The 15,930-nt window shown below is 34.6% G+C and overlaps 1 protein-coding gene across 8 annotated transcripts in view; it reads right to left on the minus strand.

Annotated features, from left to right (window-relative positions):
* The window catches only part of LOC116345290 (BMP-binding endothelial regulator protein), a 68,066-nt gene that overhangs the window by 46,279 nt on the left and 5,857 nt on the right, over positions 1 to 15,930 (minus strand). For all 8 annotated transcript variants that reach the window (XM_031774530.1, XM_031774533.1, XM_031774536.1 and 5 more), the window contains exon 3: positions 980 to 1,106. In XM_031774530.1, the coding sequence (XP_031630390.1) occupies positions 980 to 1,061 (82 nt within the window). In that variant the 5' untranslated portion in view covers positions 1,062 to 1,106. The remainder of the gene's footprint in view (positions 1 to 979; positions 1,107 to 15,930) is intronic.

A 15,930-nucleotide genomic window follows, 5' to 3' on the forward strand; every position in this document is an offset into this window, starting at 1 on the left:
AGAGAGAGAGAGAGAGAGAGAGAGAGAGAGAGAGAGAGAGAGAGAGAGAAAGAAAAAAGAACAAACAGCAAGCAAACAAACAAAACACATACATTAACGGATAAACAAACGATTTCCAATTCGTAATTTGCATGCGTGCAGACGAATACGCCTCGAAGGAATGTGAGCAGCAACCGTACCGCCACCACCACCACCACAACTACTGCCACCACAAAACCAAACAACACAAGAAGATGAAATAAAAGAGACGAAGAAAAAAACTCATGCCGAATGGCAAACAACTCGCGGAAACATTTCAAATGAATCCATAATTCTTTGCAAATCGTAAATATGCTTGTGCATTAAACACTTTTGACAACATCATAAATATTCCGATTTGTCACCAAGTGTCTGTTTCCCTCCTTTCGATTTCAGTGCGCGTGTTCGCATCGAAACACTAGCCTCTCTCTCTCTCTCTCTCTCTCTCTGTATATATTATGATTATTATATTTTGCTCTTGCCGTCTTTTTCGATGCTGCCTTCTAATTCTGTGTGTTTTTTTTTTTATTCATCGACTTTGCCTCACTCTAGTCCTTTTGCATATATCTAATTCGTTTCGTTTAGTAACGATTTCGATAACGAAACTAAATATCTAAGCTTAGCGAATGAGCGCGCTTGTCAAAAATGGCCGTTGGACGCGACATAGCTTATATCTCATGGTCGTGTTGTTTGATCTATTGAATTCTATATTTGGTCAGAATCAGTGTGTTGATAATGCACCGCAATAAAATATAAGTACAAAGTTTGTGCTAACCAAAAACGAGCGACAATAAAAAAAAACAACTTATACGGTTCTATTGCATCGATTCGAATTTACTCAACCCAAAAGCTAAAAAGTGTTTGTCGATTTGAGCCACTTCTTATCATTTCTTTTATTAGAGTAAAATGAATCATGTTTCTTTATTCGGATCAAGGAAAAAAACAACAACATTTTACTTACTTATACTTTCGTGGGTTAAGGCTGTGTCCATTGTTGCTGTTATAAAGAGTATTCCGAGTAATATTCTGGTTCCGGCTTCCATTTTTGTTGTATTATGCCTAGAATTTTGCTAATGAGATGATGATTGCTGAAATGAAAAAGAGATAAGAACATTGAAAAATTCAATCAACTATTTACTTATTTTTGGATGTGTCTGTGTGCTTTTGTTGTTTTTCGAATGTGTCAATCAACATAATTTCATTAAATGTAGAGAATCTTTTCTTATTTTCAGTGTGTATTACCAAAATGACATCGTTCACAATATGATATCGTTAATAATTTGGATGCGACAGTCTTTCAAGTTTTTCTTTGATTTTTTCGTAGTAAAATGGGCGATCAACAACTAGTCAAAATGGTATCGCCGGGGACAAGACAGAAGAAAAAGAAATGATCACGAAAAATGAACAACACCGCGATCATAAAAACATGGCATCATGCCACGATTCAAATCGCCCATAAAACTCATTTTATAAATATGAAACGAAGAGAAAGAAACATATGTTAGGAGTAAAGTGAAGACAAAAATGAAGTTATTAGACAAAATCGTATTGAAACACTGGTGGGAATCACCTCACATGATATTAAGATAAAATGTCATCAGATTTGACTAAATATCTGTTCCAATCAATTTGCACCTATAAAATCGATATCTCTATCTTCATTTCCGATGGCAAATATCGATAACATGTTGACTCTTTTTTTTGCTTTGGTGTTAAACCGCATTTGAAACGGCAGCAAAAGTCTTATCGTAATCAAACAATTTTCATGTAACGATCAATTAAATTGTAAGTAGAATTCTACTTTTGCTTCGAACATGTTTAGTACACGATTCGAACATTTCAAAGAGACTCACACACAGAGAGAAAGAGAGCGCCAACAAACACTTATTATGGTGACCAATGTGCATGACTTATGACTTATATGGTGATTATTATGCAATGTACGGGTATAAAAAAAAACAACAACTCCTGAACGACAAAAGAAGAAAAAAAATGCAAACACACCGAGAGAGGTGACAAAAAAAAATTGAAATATACAATGATTGGATGGTAATGATTGTAAAGCATTTATTGATTATTAAATGGTGACGTTGTTTGGCTGATGCAGTTACTACTACGACGGTCGTTGTTGATTCAATTTCGTGCGCCTTTTTTTGCACTCGACTATGTGTTTATAAGAGAGAAAAATTAATAATAATTGACACTAATGTGTCAGCATTGAATAAAGTAGTTTATTTTCGTATTCAGTGTGCATGCGGTGAGTTTGTGAGTTTATTGATTTGTGTGTGCTGTTTTTGTTGTTGTTGTTCCTCATTCGGTGTTCTCATCGATATGTTACTCATGCCGTCGCTTCTAACAACTTAACGTCGACTTGAATGTGCGATTGTCTAATGCTACTTTTGGTTGGTGCTGTTGCATTTATGATTTTTATCGTTGTCATATTTATTGTCCATTCTATGTCGTTGTTTCATTTCCATGCGATTCATCAAGGTGCATTCATCATCATCATAATGTAATTGGTATCACTGGTATAATAGCATTACAAAAATGATGATATGGCATGACGCTGATTTATGTGTATGCGCACATTTTGTTCCGAATCCAAAGTAAGTATTTGTTGTGGCGTGTTCGTGATAGTTTTGTAAGTGAGTGAAAGAAGCAAAGTACTGCTCAGAATGGTGAGCATTTCATTTCGACACAGTGCAAATCAAGTAGCAAAGAGGCCCGTCCGTCCGTTTGTCCGCCAACCGTATATGTATTGATTGAATGAAGGAAAAACGGTTTACACACTTTTCATATATTATATTGAATTCATGTTTTGTTGCTGTCATTGCACAACAACTGTAACAGCCACAAGATTCAACAAGTTAATAGATAAAGTGGAAAATGTGTCAAAAACATTGAGCGAACAACAAAAAAAAATATTATATATATATACTGAATCGACGTAACATGAGTGTTGCTTTTTCTTTTTCTACTTTTTTGTTGTACCTTTTTTATTTCATATTTTGAATAACACAAATCCATTTAGCAGCTTTCAATGCTCTGTCGATGTTTGTGTTAACAGATACTGACCGCATCTCAAGTGTGCAAAAACAACAAGCAAAATAAAAGTATCAAAACAAAACGCCGATATTGATTGGATGCTAATTCATTTTATTGCATGTAATGTTGCCATTTGGAAAAAACACTGCAATCAAATACGCACTATTTTCAACGGTAATTATTTGGGAAGATTTTCCGAAAAAAAAAAGAAAGCCTGTGGCGAAACAATCCATTGGGATAGATCCATGATTGTGTTTTTGATTTGATCATAATCGATTTACGGAATTTACTTACTTTTCACAAGAAATTGTATGAACACACATCGTATGTTTGTTTGTGATGTGATGAGTGATACTGTTTTTCTGGTGTAGTGTGTGGAATGACGGTGCCAAGACCGACTGTTGTTTCGATCGTATTTAATTTGATTTTTATTCTAATTTCATTCGAATATTGTATGCTTACATATTGTATATACATATAAGGTCTTGTATGGTCGGCACTTTGCTCCATGCGAAATACATTGAAAATGAACGTCAAGCACACTAGATCTTATTAAAAATGAAAATACATGAGTATAAGATGTTAAACATACAACACTAAAACACTTTTGAACGAGAGACAGAAAAAAGACAATGTTTTGTATGTGAAATTGTGAATACATCTTTAGGTATCGTATATAAATATACTTTTGGTGACATTCATCATAGGCACAAACGATTTCTCGCATGTTTTGACATATCGATAAAATGATTTGGCGTCGCACCAATGCCGATCAAAGATACTAGCTCGAATGTTTTTGCTTTTGTTGTAGTTTTATGAATTCATTTTGGCGCCACATAATTCGAACAAAATCAAATTTTTACCGCCCAATCGCTGACTGAAGCGAAAAACATCATCGAAATTCATTTCATTATTGATGTGTTAAACAGAATATTTTTTTATTCAGCTTGTTCAATTCAACTTCAATCGAACGACAATTTTAAGTTATTTAATAACTTTTCGATCTATTTTTAGTAAAAAAAAATTGTTTTTCCATCAAAAATGCGACCGAGATCTCTCGCTATTTCGGTGTAAATGGAATGAAAAATATTTCTGAATAGAAATAACGAAACAAAAACGATGAATTAATTATATTGAATGGGAAAAACCCCTTTTTATCTGAGGCACGTGAATAGATCAATAGATTAAAAAAAAAGAGATGAGAAACAGTGACCGGTTCGCGCATATTTCTATGTTTGCCTAAATACGCTAGGTAGCATAGATATGCCAAGCATAGCCGCAAACGCAACCGACGCATCGCCGTTCACTCTATATGAACAATGCACATGTTCGTTTATGCAGACGACCGTGCGCATACAATATAGCTCGAATCGAATGGCGACGGGTGCGTTACGGCTTGCGTCTCCGCTATGCTTAGCATAGCTATCAGGCATAGAAATATGCGCGAACCGGTCACTGATGAGAAAACGTCAAAGATTTTTACTCCAGTCATATGTAGCAATGGATTCATTTTTGGTATTTAACTCGTTTTTTTTGTATGGCTTTTGTCTTTTTCTGATTTTAGTTTGTTTTTATCTCTTTCTTTTCGTTTGGTTCGTTCGTTCGATTTGATCGACAAAGATATATAGCAAAAAATCAGAGAGATAGAAGATGAATGTCTGAAGAAAAATCAAGAAGTCACTACGATCTAATGTCGCATATTTTGCATAAAATGAATAAACTCGAATATTAATGGGCACACGAGTGAAAACCTGCACATCTCGTAACGGCCCCGATATGTGATTTTATCGAATATTATGTGTATTTCTGTTTCTTCTGTTCAGTTCAATTCATCAACATACACGCCGGCTAACAAGTTTGATATTCCAGAGTTTCGATGAAATATGTATATCGCAATAAACGCATTCCCATTTCAATCAAATCCTGAGCAATACATGTCATTCGGATCGTGTCACTTTTTTTCCACATCATTTCGAAAGGAAAATAAAAAAAGCATTGAAATCAACGACGTGAAACATTCAAATATATATATTTTCTTTTTGCATAAAAAAAAAACAAACAATGTTTATTCAAATGGGAAATGTAAAAAAGGGGAACGAAAATCGTACGGAACTTGTTGAACCAACTTGATGAAATGCATTAATGAGATAGAATGAAAAATTGTTCCTTTCATTCAAAGCTTATTTGGTGTTGTTCATTGACGATCAATTGCGAATATGACCGTGAATTGCATAGAGAGAGATGTGGAATGATAAACGAAACTTAGAAAGCGAAATGTAGTTAATTCTCGAAATGTCTTGTGAAGCCTTTCATTTGAGACCTTTCAAATGATCGGTGAATGCATATTGAATTGTAACAGGTGGCCACATGACGAAGCAATGATGACGAGGACGACAACAACAACGTGACACTGACTCAATGGTATGAAAGAATTTTACAATTGAATGCACGTTTAATTCAAGTGTGTGTGCATAAGTATACGGTAGCCAGCGAGTGAAGAAAACATGGAATAAAAAAAATACACACTCATAGTATTACAAAACAATTGCTGTGAAATGATCAAATACGAATGACATGAGAAAGATAAAGAGAAAAGTAAATGTGAAACAGAGAATATGCATGAATTCAATTGTCCACAGATTAATTTGCACACACGGTGCGGATGCTTTTTTTTATTCGTCTATGATATAGAAAAGGGTCTTATATTGCCAAGGAGTTCAAATACTCACAATAACAATAATAATACCAGCGTAAATATTTATACACCGATTTAATTTAAGCGAGAAAAAAAACTACACAAAAGACGAAAGAAATGATGTTGTCGTCATACTGTAATGTTGCATTTCATCAAAATATATATATTTAAAAGCCGATGATACGCTCAATAAAATTGTATTTCACTTAGTATGGGTCGCGCGCGCGTGTGTGTATTCCATTGCTTCGTCCAAGCGAGAGAAAAAAACATTTAAGTGAATAATAACAATAATAGCAACGATGTTGATAATAAAGAAAGGAGAGAAAAAATCGATGCCACGGCAACGGAGAAAGACAACAAAGGAAAAGGGAAAAAGAGAGAAATATAAAAGAAAATTTCAAACCAACGTACCAAAAAAAAACGAATGCGCTCAACACATGAATATAATAACAACTGTATACGTATTTATGCGCGAAATATGCGATAGGTCTTTAACCAAAGTATACAATAAAATAAATATGCACAAAATACACATATACCAAGTGAAGTGAGCACAAATAACAACATGCAAAAAAAAGGCTGCTGAAAAAGACGAAAAAGAAACGAAGCGAAGAAAAAAGCACAACAACGAGAGGCAAATAAATCGCAACGACAACCGTTTGTTTTATTTGAAAACAGACGAAAAAGCGCCATAGCAATCACGCCGTTGCATAGCATACTGTGTATACATTTTAATTGCATGTAGATATGGCTCAACCACACAACCATTGAAAACGAGTCTGTGGCGCTCATGCTTATTTTGTACACGAAAATGGAAAATTTATTGAGATCGGACCGACTGTACCGGGGAAGTTTTTGAGGTAGCAGTGACGGCGACAAAGAAACATATTCACGTAAAAAGAAAAACATCTCCACAGCATTCCATTGATGATGATAATAATAGCGTAATCGATGCGGCAATAACACATATACACGCGAGATAGAAAAAAAATGTGCAGAAAAACAAAAGAACATATCCATGCATTAAAATACACACCATTTGCGCTGGAATGGAAATAAAGACATGTTGAATTGAAAACACTATGCTGGAAAATTGAGAAAGGAAACACACACCGAGAGGGAGAGAGAGAGAGAAGGAGAGAATTTACTGAATTTAAAAACAGCAACGGGAAGAGAAAAGAAAGAATGAAAAATAAAACAGCGCACAGCAATTAATTTATTTAATATGCCAACACGATACGCGAAAAACTCTGACACATTTTTCTTCTTGTGTTGAATTCAAAGGGAGACAGAGAGTGAGAAGAGACTTTTGTTTTCATATTATTCTACATTTATATTAAAGCAAATCGCGACCAATTTCATTCACGAAAACATTTATTCCATTCGAAAATAAAAAACAATATAGTGCCATTGTATTTGCGTAAATGTGATTTGCGACCGCAATTCATTGCTACACTGTTTGCTACTATTACATTACTCACATCGTATATACACGTGATTCGATTTTTATATGCGATCAATCGATTGATCGATCGATCAGTTTCTCTTTCCATTGCGATGCGCGTGTTTTATTAAAGAGTTTGTGCTTGTTAAAAGATTTGAACTCTTTTTTTTTTTGTTCTTGTTGTTGTTTGATTTCGACGAGCCTGAGCCAACTATTATTGTGTCATGAAATAAACACGAATGTTTCAGCGATGCACAATTAAATCAATTTTTTTTTTATTTCAAAGCTCACAAATCGTAATAAAAAAAATTCACTTATACATAATGTGAATATGCGTTACAGGTCAAGCTTAGAGGTCGTATAAATCAATCGACGCATTATTCCTCGATTTGGTTTATTGATAAGTTCATTCGCTTTCTTTAATTCGAAATATTTCCATTGAAAAAAGAAAAAAAAAACACAAAAATTATTCATGTCATTCGTCGTCAAAAAAAACAACAACAAATGCAATGGAAACACAGCTGTGAATCACATCGGGAAATTGATTACTAGCACGACCCGTGTGGTGTATCGTGCATTTCAGTTTGAACTGTCCGAATTGTAGACGGGCCAATTAATCGAGATTCTTTTCAACGAATTTGTACAATTCATTTTTATTTCAATTAGAATATCGTTTCATTTTTTTTCATCGAATTATTTCGGCTCACATTCAAATATATTTGAACACACACACACACACACACATTTACCACGTCGAAATGTTGTTCAACAACTATTTTTTACACTTCCCGCTTTTTAATTCATCCTTTTTATTTCACTTTTTTATGCAAAAAAATGAAATTCACTCGCATTTTACGCGATTTTTGAGACGAATTAATTTCATTGTGTCATCACATTGCAACCGAAAAATTCACTCATTTTCTCTCTCTCTCTCTCTCATTTTGTGCATCTATCTGTAAACAAATGAAACACATTAATCGTGCACAGCAATGTGAAATATGTTTATTTCCAAATTGATCTTGAAAAATTATGCATTTGTGTTGTCTGTCGACGAACATTCAAATGTTGTACCAGATTTCAAAATGAAAAGAATTGCATCAGAATGAAAGCGGTGTTATGTTAAAATTAAACGATTTATTGCATTATAATTTACAGTAAATTTAATCTGTAAAAAAAAAAAATTATTAAGAAAATAAATGGTGTGCAAATTAGCAACAACTCGAGCGATTGAATTAAAACACAATGAAAAGACGGGATCGAGAGCCAAATCAGTATATCAAAAGCAACGTTAGTGTGATGACAATGACAATAGCAATGTTTTAATGACACATTCATTGAATTTGAATTTAAAGAAGGAACAAAACAAAACTGTACATTGAAAGATAGACAGTAGAAAAGGGTTCATGACAACTATAGATATTTTATTAAATACACACACACACACACGGCCACAACATTAATAATCGTAATAATTGAATTGAAAAGTTTATGTGATTTTGAAATTTAAAAGTGTAAATCTGAGTTAAGTTGGGTCGAAAAATCAGTTTTTAATGCCCACGCACATCTTTCACACACCGTAAAATATGCTCGAAACCGATCATACACCATATACATCAAAAGACCAAGGAACAGGCGAAAATATAAGAAATATGTTAGACATTGTCTATCTATGCATACGCGTGCGCGCATGGCTTTTGAATTTCCAACTTTTAGCACATAATATTTGTGTGAACGATTTGTTGTTGTTATTATTATAATATGTAGCGCTCTCCATGTTTGTCAAATTAAAATTAAAAACGAAAAAAAAAGAACTAGAAGAAAAATGAATGTGTCGCATTCAAAAATGAAATACGAAAGAATGTGTGATATCAAATGCGGGTGCCAATCGCACATATATGTGTCCATAAATTTAACGCACACACAAGTGAGAAGTTAAATCAAAGTCGCTGAGTCTTAATTGATGTTCTTGTGCTATCAATGCGGATGGATATGCGTAATTTTCATCATGTTCAAATCGAAACAATGTTGAAACATTGATGACTGTGTGTGTGTGTGTTTCAATTTCTTTTTCGAAATGAAAATTAGCTCATTTGCCATTGCAAAGCCAATTGGTAAACAACAACAACAAAAAAAGAAGACAAATTATACACATGATGGAAACCTTGATATGTTTCACGGCAGACCGAAAAAAGTCATATGGCAAATGAACAAAAAAAAAAATATGATGTGAGTTTAAAGCAGGCGCTCGCTCACACACAAAACGAACACTGAAGCTAGATCACAGAATGCCTATGTGAAAGAAGCAAACAAGCAGACAGGTTTCATATACACATACACGGAAAAAAATGAGAGAAAAAAAGCTTGTTCTATCATATTTATGGTTTGACGCATATTAAATCACAGTAATAAAATTAAAAATTCGACATTCCATACATATTTTGAAGACATATTTATACTGCCAAAATAGTAAACGGGGGTATTTCACTTTCGATAGATAGAGATTTGGTTGCGGCATAGTAAACGGATTGTGCGTACAATGTTAAAAATGTGATTAGAATGGAATGGAGCACAAACAAGATATAGCAGAATAACCATCTCAAATCATAACATCAGATCATACAGCAAAAAATAAAACACATGTAAAACAACAGCACCCAAATCGGTTGGCATTTGAAATGAGCTTCCAACATTTGAATTCAAATATTTTGGTGTTAGTTTTTTTTCTTCTTTTTGTCGCACAGTCGACCAGTATTTCTATTTAATATCGTGGTATTTTCAGCAGCCAGTATAATCATAAAATGGTTCGCCCATTTAATCGTCGTGTTGCATTCTTTTTGGGTTTACCACACGTACACACACACATTGATCGCGAAAAAATGCATAAGTTGAGACATGTCGCACACAGTGGCTGATCATCGGTGCTCTTATTCAACTTAAGGAGCGAAGTCACGTGTGTGTATGTGTGCGTGTGTGTGAAGAGAAGAGAGATCCAGATGAGAATTTATTTGAATATCCAATTTGAGAATAATCAGTGATTTTTTGGCGAGTTGATAGAGCACCGGAATCAGCCTACGTTCGAACAAATTAAATGTGTAAGGTGCGTTTTCATATGCACATAGCACGAGAAAAAAAAACAGCAACAAACACGTAATTGATTGAAATATTAACACTTTTCTCTCTCTAGATAGACAACAACTTTCAGTGATAAATTCAAATCAACGCGCACAAAATCGAAATGCACACCGCGGGCAACTAAATGAATCAAATCAAAAAATCACTCCATTGCGCGCATATTTCGCTAGATTTGCGTCCGCGCATTAATCTAATACACACACAACGCAATATAAAGAGCAATGGAGATTAATTAAATGGAAAAAAAATTGCTCCCACGTTTGGTTGATATTGATAAATTGGAAAAACCAACCGTAAAGCTGCCATTAAATTCATTTTTTTTTTTCAAAAATAGTATCTGTTATTTATGACTTATTATTTTACACCGGGTATTTTTCGTCCAAATATAAAATAAGTACATTTTCAGTATTGTTTTAGATTTCAATCGATGAAAAATGCACACACACACACACGGAATTTGCACACGAACCCATTACGAAATTTGCCATCCGGAAATGCCTATTCGTGTGTATAGAACATTTCATTATTTATGGAGAAACGACATTTGATCGCGCGAAGGTTAGATACCGAGAAAGACCTCTGCGTGTGCATATAGGTGCACGCGCACTCGCGCCCTCGCGCCCGTCCCATCACATATCTAGATTTTTATCAATTGCAGTAATACACACCGAAATTATTGAGTAATTGAGACATATTATCGTTTGTCGACTGAAACACTGGAATAACAAAGACAAAGAGGTAACAATGTATTGTGCTTATAGAGAGAAAGCTATTGTTTTTGATTTCATAATTATTTGTTTTTAAGGTGGTAATTTACATGTTTATGGATATATGATTTTACACGATATGGCTTTTGAAAGAAATAACAAACAATAAAAAAAATGAAACAAAAAACTTAAATACTGGAATAAATGAAGTAGTAGTCTGTCATTTGAATTTAATGTTTGTATTTGTGGTTGTACAAGCGATGTAAAGAAACGGAGCAAAAATGATGGATAAAAAGGAGAAAATGCATTATGGTTAAAGGATAATTCGGCACGTTTTGTTGCTGTTACAAATTGCATTGGTTTTCATTATGCCATTGCAGGACATAACGAAATTACTATACGATTGCGGCTGCGGTATTATAAATATATGGTCAACGAACGGACAACAGCAACAACAACAACAACAACAAAGACGAGAAACAGAAGCAAAAGAAGAAGAAGGAGGAGGAAAAAAAACAATATCAATTACATCTAATACGAATTTAGATTCAATTAGACAAAACATCATTAGTTAACATGTGTAATGTGTGCATAATATCCATAATGATATTTAAATTAAATTGTTCATTAAATAAAACAAACCAAAACGCACGCGATGCAAGAGCAAAAAATGTGCACGTAATACAGTACAAAGCAATGAATGAACAACAACAACAGCAAGAGCAACGGCAGCAGCGACAGCAATGTTCCGAGTATAAAAATCATGCAAAGTAGCTGCAATAAGGCAGCACACTAGCAAATTAAAAAGTTGCGAGTTAAATGTATATTGCATTGAAAAAGCGGCAGCAAACGAACCAAGAAGAGAGACAGGGAGAGAGAGAGAGAAACGAGCTCGGTGTGTCTCGTGATTGTGAGCGCTAACCAACTAAGAATTCAATCAAACAAATTTAACGCTACTAAAGCACCAGCGCGTACCAACAACTACCGATCGATTGACGACCATGCACAAAACGGACAAAAATCGCAAATCGTCGTTCATATATAGTAAACACCGTGACGATGACGACACAGAAAAATGCACACAATCACCATACACACAATGCGTGATGGCAGGCAGCAGGGCCGATTGGCTTGCAGCCGTGGACACTGCACAAAACAGTTCGCTATGGTCACTATTTTCATGTTCGTATATTTGTGATTGTATGCGCCGTGCGCTCTCATATTCATTCTCTTTCAATCGTTCGACTCTCTTGAATTGAAAAAAAAAGATATATTAATAAATAAAAAGAAAAGCATATAGCTATCAAAACCGTCCAATACTCGGTGAGCTGCGATGGATTATATTATGTAAATTGGTGCTGCACAATTCACAAGCACGCATCGTATTTTTACGGTTATTACTTGCCACACAGCTTGTCTCAGACTGGTGAAAAGAATGACCAGAGACAGAGAAAGAGAGAGAGAGAGAGAGAGAGAGAGAGAGAGAGAGAGAAAAAGCCGTACATCTACTTTCTTACAAATCACACATGAAAAATCGGTCAATTTTCACATTGCGTTTCGCATTGTTAAATGGAGAAAAAAGTGTGTCTAAATCGCGAAAAAACGCACACAAAATGAGATGAGAAAAGAAAAAAACAACAACGAAAAAAAGAGAATACAAGTTTCTTCCTCGTTTGGCTCACATATTCGTAAAATCCATTGCAAATTACGAAAATGGAAAAATTACACAAATACAATGAACGTTTTTTTTTGTTGCTTTCAATAAACCAAAAATCATGAGTCAGAATTTTTTTCATGGGAAATTCTGACTTTACCGATGAATGAATTCAATTTGGCTTCTAGTTTGAACACACGCACAAAAATATATGTTTCGATTGTATTTCCGAAAAAAACCAGCAGCAAACAAATAACAAACAACATTACCAACATTTTGCCATATTCCATTTTTTTTTTTTGCTTCTTAAAACGAGAGAGAGAGAAAGAGAGAGAGAAAAATGCGGCAAGCAGCCAGTTTCGATCGACATTTGAGTGAAATGAATGATTCATCCACATATTTATTTCAACTTGTTTTTTTTGACCACATGATGTGCATTGCACGCGATTTATTTGCAACCAAAAATAATACTATACTAAATGATATGTGAATGGATGTGTGATCAGTTGTTTTTACTTACGGCAGCACCCGATAAACAAAAACGATACTATTTCGTGAGTAATTATGGCTTTGTCTGTTTATCGCAAGTAATTTAAAAGAAACGATTTCGACGTGTTATTTCTCATGACAATGAGAACGAAAAGGAAGAAACGAAAAATCATTTATGGTGATATTTTTGACCAGTGTACTTGCTCGCACTAGGTCAATTTTGGGTGAATTGTCTAGTTCCATAGAAGTTGTTTTTCCTTCTGCTCCGTAGAACAGCTGCGTTTTGACTTATTTCGTCTCGACGTGGTTCGGATCATATTCAAATGACTCGATTTCGTGTCATCTCTCTCTCTATCTTTACTTTACACTCTTTCTTAATATAAAACTAAAAATAAAACAAACATATTTTACAGCTTCATTTAAAAGCCGGACCAATAATAATCATTTCGGAAATGTTGATGAATCAACGCCGTCACTCAGATTACCAGATTGCGTTAATAAATGTCATTGCATGAGTAAATCGAACAATAACAACAACAATATTTAAAGAGAGAAAGAAAATACAAATGAAAAAGACGACGCGAAAGGAAGAGGCAATTTGTAGGCTGTTCGGCAAGTGACAGAACGATAAATTCTCACTTATAGTGAGAAAGCTAAACAGAGAGAAGCGGTCATGAAAGAAAATGGAAATAGCCGAGAGAGAGAGAGAGAGAGAGAGCGCATACGCTCCGATGAGCCGCACCGCACAAGAGCACACATCGCTCGATTTGTGTAATATTCAATGCCATTTGATGAGATCTCAACTCACTTAATCGGCTGCCGAATGGCGAAGAGAAGTAAAAAAAACACACAACAATTTTCAATAAGGTTCACGGCTTTTATAATGTTTCACCGTAAGCTGTTGTTCATTTGTTTCTCATTTTTGCATAGAGATTCATCGCCTCTGCAAATGCTTCATGATTCTTTTGATGCGTACGAATATTTTATGAATTCTGATTTAGAACATGATGAATATGACTAATTAGTCATCGCTGTCATTTTGGTCGAGGACATAAAAGTTCCGAAAATATTATTTAAATAAAAGGAAAAATGACATTACGAAATGGCAATACTTTCAACATTTTCAAAAATGAATTTTATTCTGATTCTATGCTTGCAAACACACACACTTACACCAACCGAGTTCTATCTGGAATGTGTGTAGTTACTAGGGTGTATCGATAATAGAGGAATTGAGAATTACTTAGACGCCGATATAAACCAATGCTGATTGATGAAAAGAAATGATCCACGCCATTTTTCCGCAAAAACAACGTTTTTTTGAGTGAGTTTTCATGATAAATCTATTTTGGTAACATTTAAAAGTAGTGAATGAACAGGTTCCTTGGACCCAAACAATTTTTTTCGGGAAAAACAGTCTGGATTATTAGATTCCAGCGTGTAAGAAATGCTCACTTCCTCTATTATCGATACACCCTATTAGATACGTTGTAATAAATTTATTCGTCTCATCATTTGGCGCGCTTGAAATATTCAACAATACTTTCATTTGAATGGAAATTGAGTTGCGTGCTCGTGTGTTTAAATGTAAAAAGCTGTCGTCGATGCTATTTACTCTACTTATTTATGATTATTACTTGATGAGTTCTTGTTGCTCTATATATCCATTTTTTTCTGTAAATTTGACGACGTTCTATTCGGTTGAATATTCTCTAGCGGTGTCATTTGAAGATGAGTGAGATTTTTGCTCTCTCTCTCTCTCTATCTCTTAGAATGGCCAGCAATGACATCGGCGATGTCAAAGGCATTTTTCGACATGTGTACGGGGCCCACAGTAGGTCAATAAAGTCGAAAACAAAAAACAAATACCAAATAATACTAACTGAATCGAATAGTTTGTAAGTGATTCGTATCACGACCCTTTTTTATCCGGCACTACAAATTGCTCGTATACGATACGATTGAGGGCTTTCGAAACGATAAATAAAATGTTGGAAAATTGTTCAATCCCCACATGAGATGATTTGGGCAAACAGCGAGAAAGCAATAAAAAAAAAATTCGTGATGAAGAAATAAAGAAGTAGTAAGAAAGTAGAGAAGATGAGAAAAGCGAACGACATACGACGAAAATGATGTACGCTGTCCATCATGGGAAAAACAAACGTTCAATCTATGAGCTGATGAATTGCCAAGGCATATAAAAATGAAGATATCACATGAATTAACTGCCAACAATCAACAACTGACAAAAATAAACCGAATCACGACAAAAATGCTCTGCTTTTATACCGAGCGAAGAATAAAAACGAAGAGAGCGAAAAAGATTGTGTGCAACCAATGATTCAACACTCAGAGAGAGAGAGAGAGAGAGAGAGAGAGAGAGAGAGAGAGAGAAAATGTGGCGGACGCGCACGACGACATCAATGCAAAAGCTAACACAGTCAGCGAAAATGATGAAGAAATGAATAAAATAAAAGGAAATCGAAATGAACATTAAAATGTGCTATCAAACAAGTGAATTTTAATACTGAATATACACATAGTACTTTATAGAGGATATGTCATCTTTGTATTCACACTTTTGTGTGCTTTTTTGGTTGTTTCAATTGGCATTCATTATTGTGAACTTTGGTGCGTTACAAACTTTAGCGTTTTTCATTTTAGTATGTTTAATGAAATCAGAAATAGTGATATCACTTCTCATTTTTATTTTAATAGTTCGGGTCATTGTTGACCGCGTTGAAAC

The sequence above is a fragment of the Contarinia nasturtii genome, unplaced genomic scaffold (genome assembly GCF_009176525.2).
Source record: "Contarinia nasturtii isolate CC-2019 unplaced genomic scaffold, AAFC_CNas_1.1 Cnas_scaffold_1240, whole genome shotgun sequence".
Taxonomy (NCBI): domain Eukaryota; kingdom Metazoa; phylum Arthropoda; class Insecta; order Diptera; family Cecidomyiidae; genus Contarinia; species Contarinia nasturtii.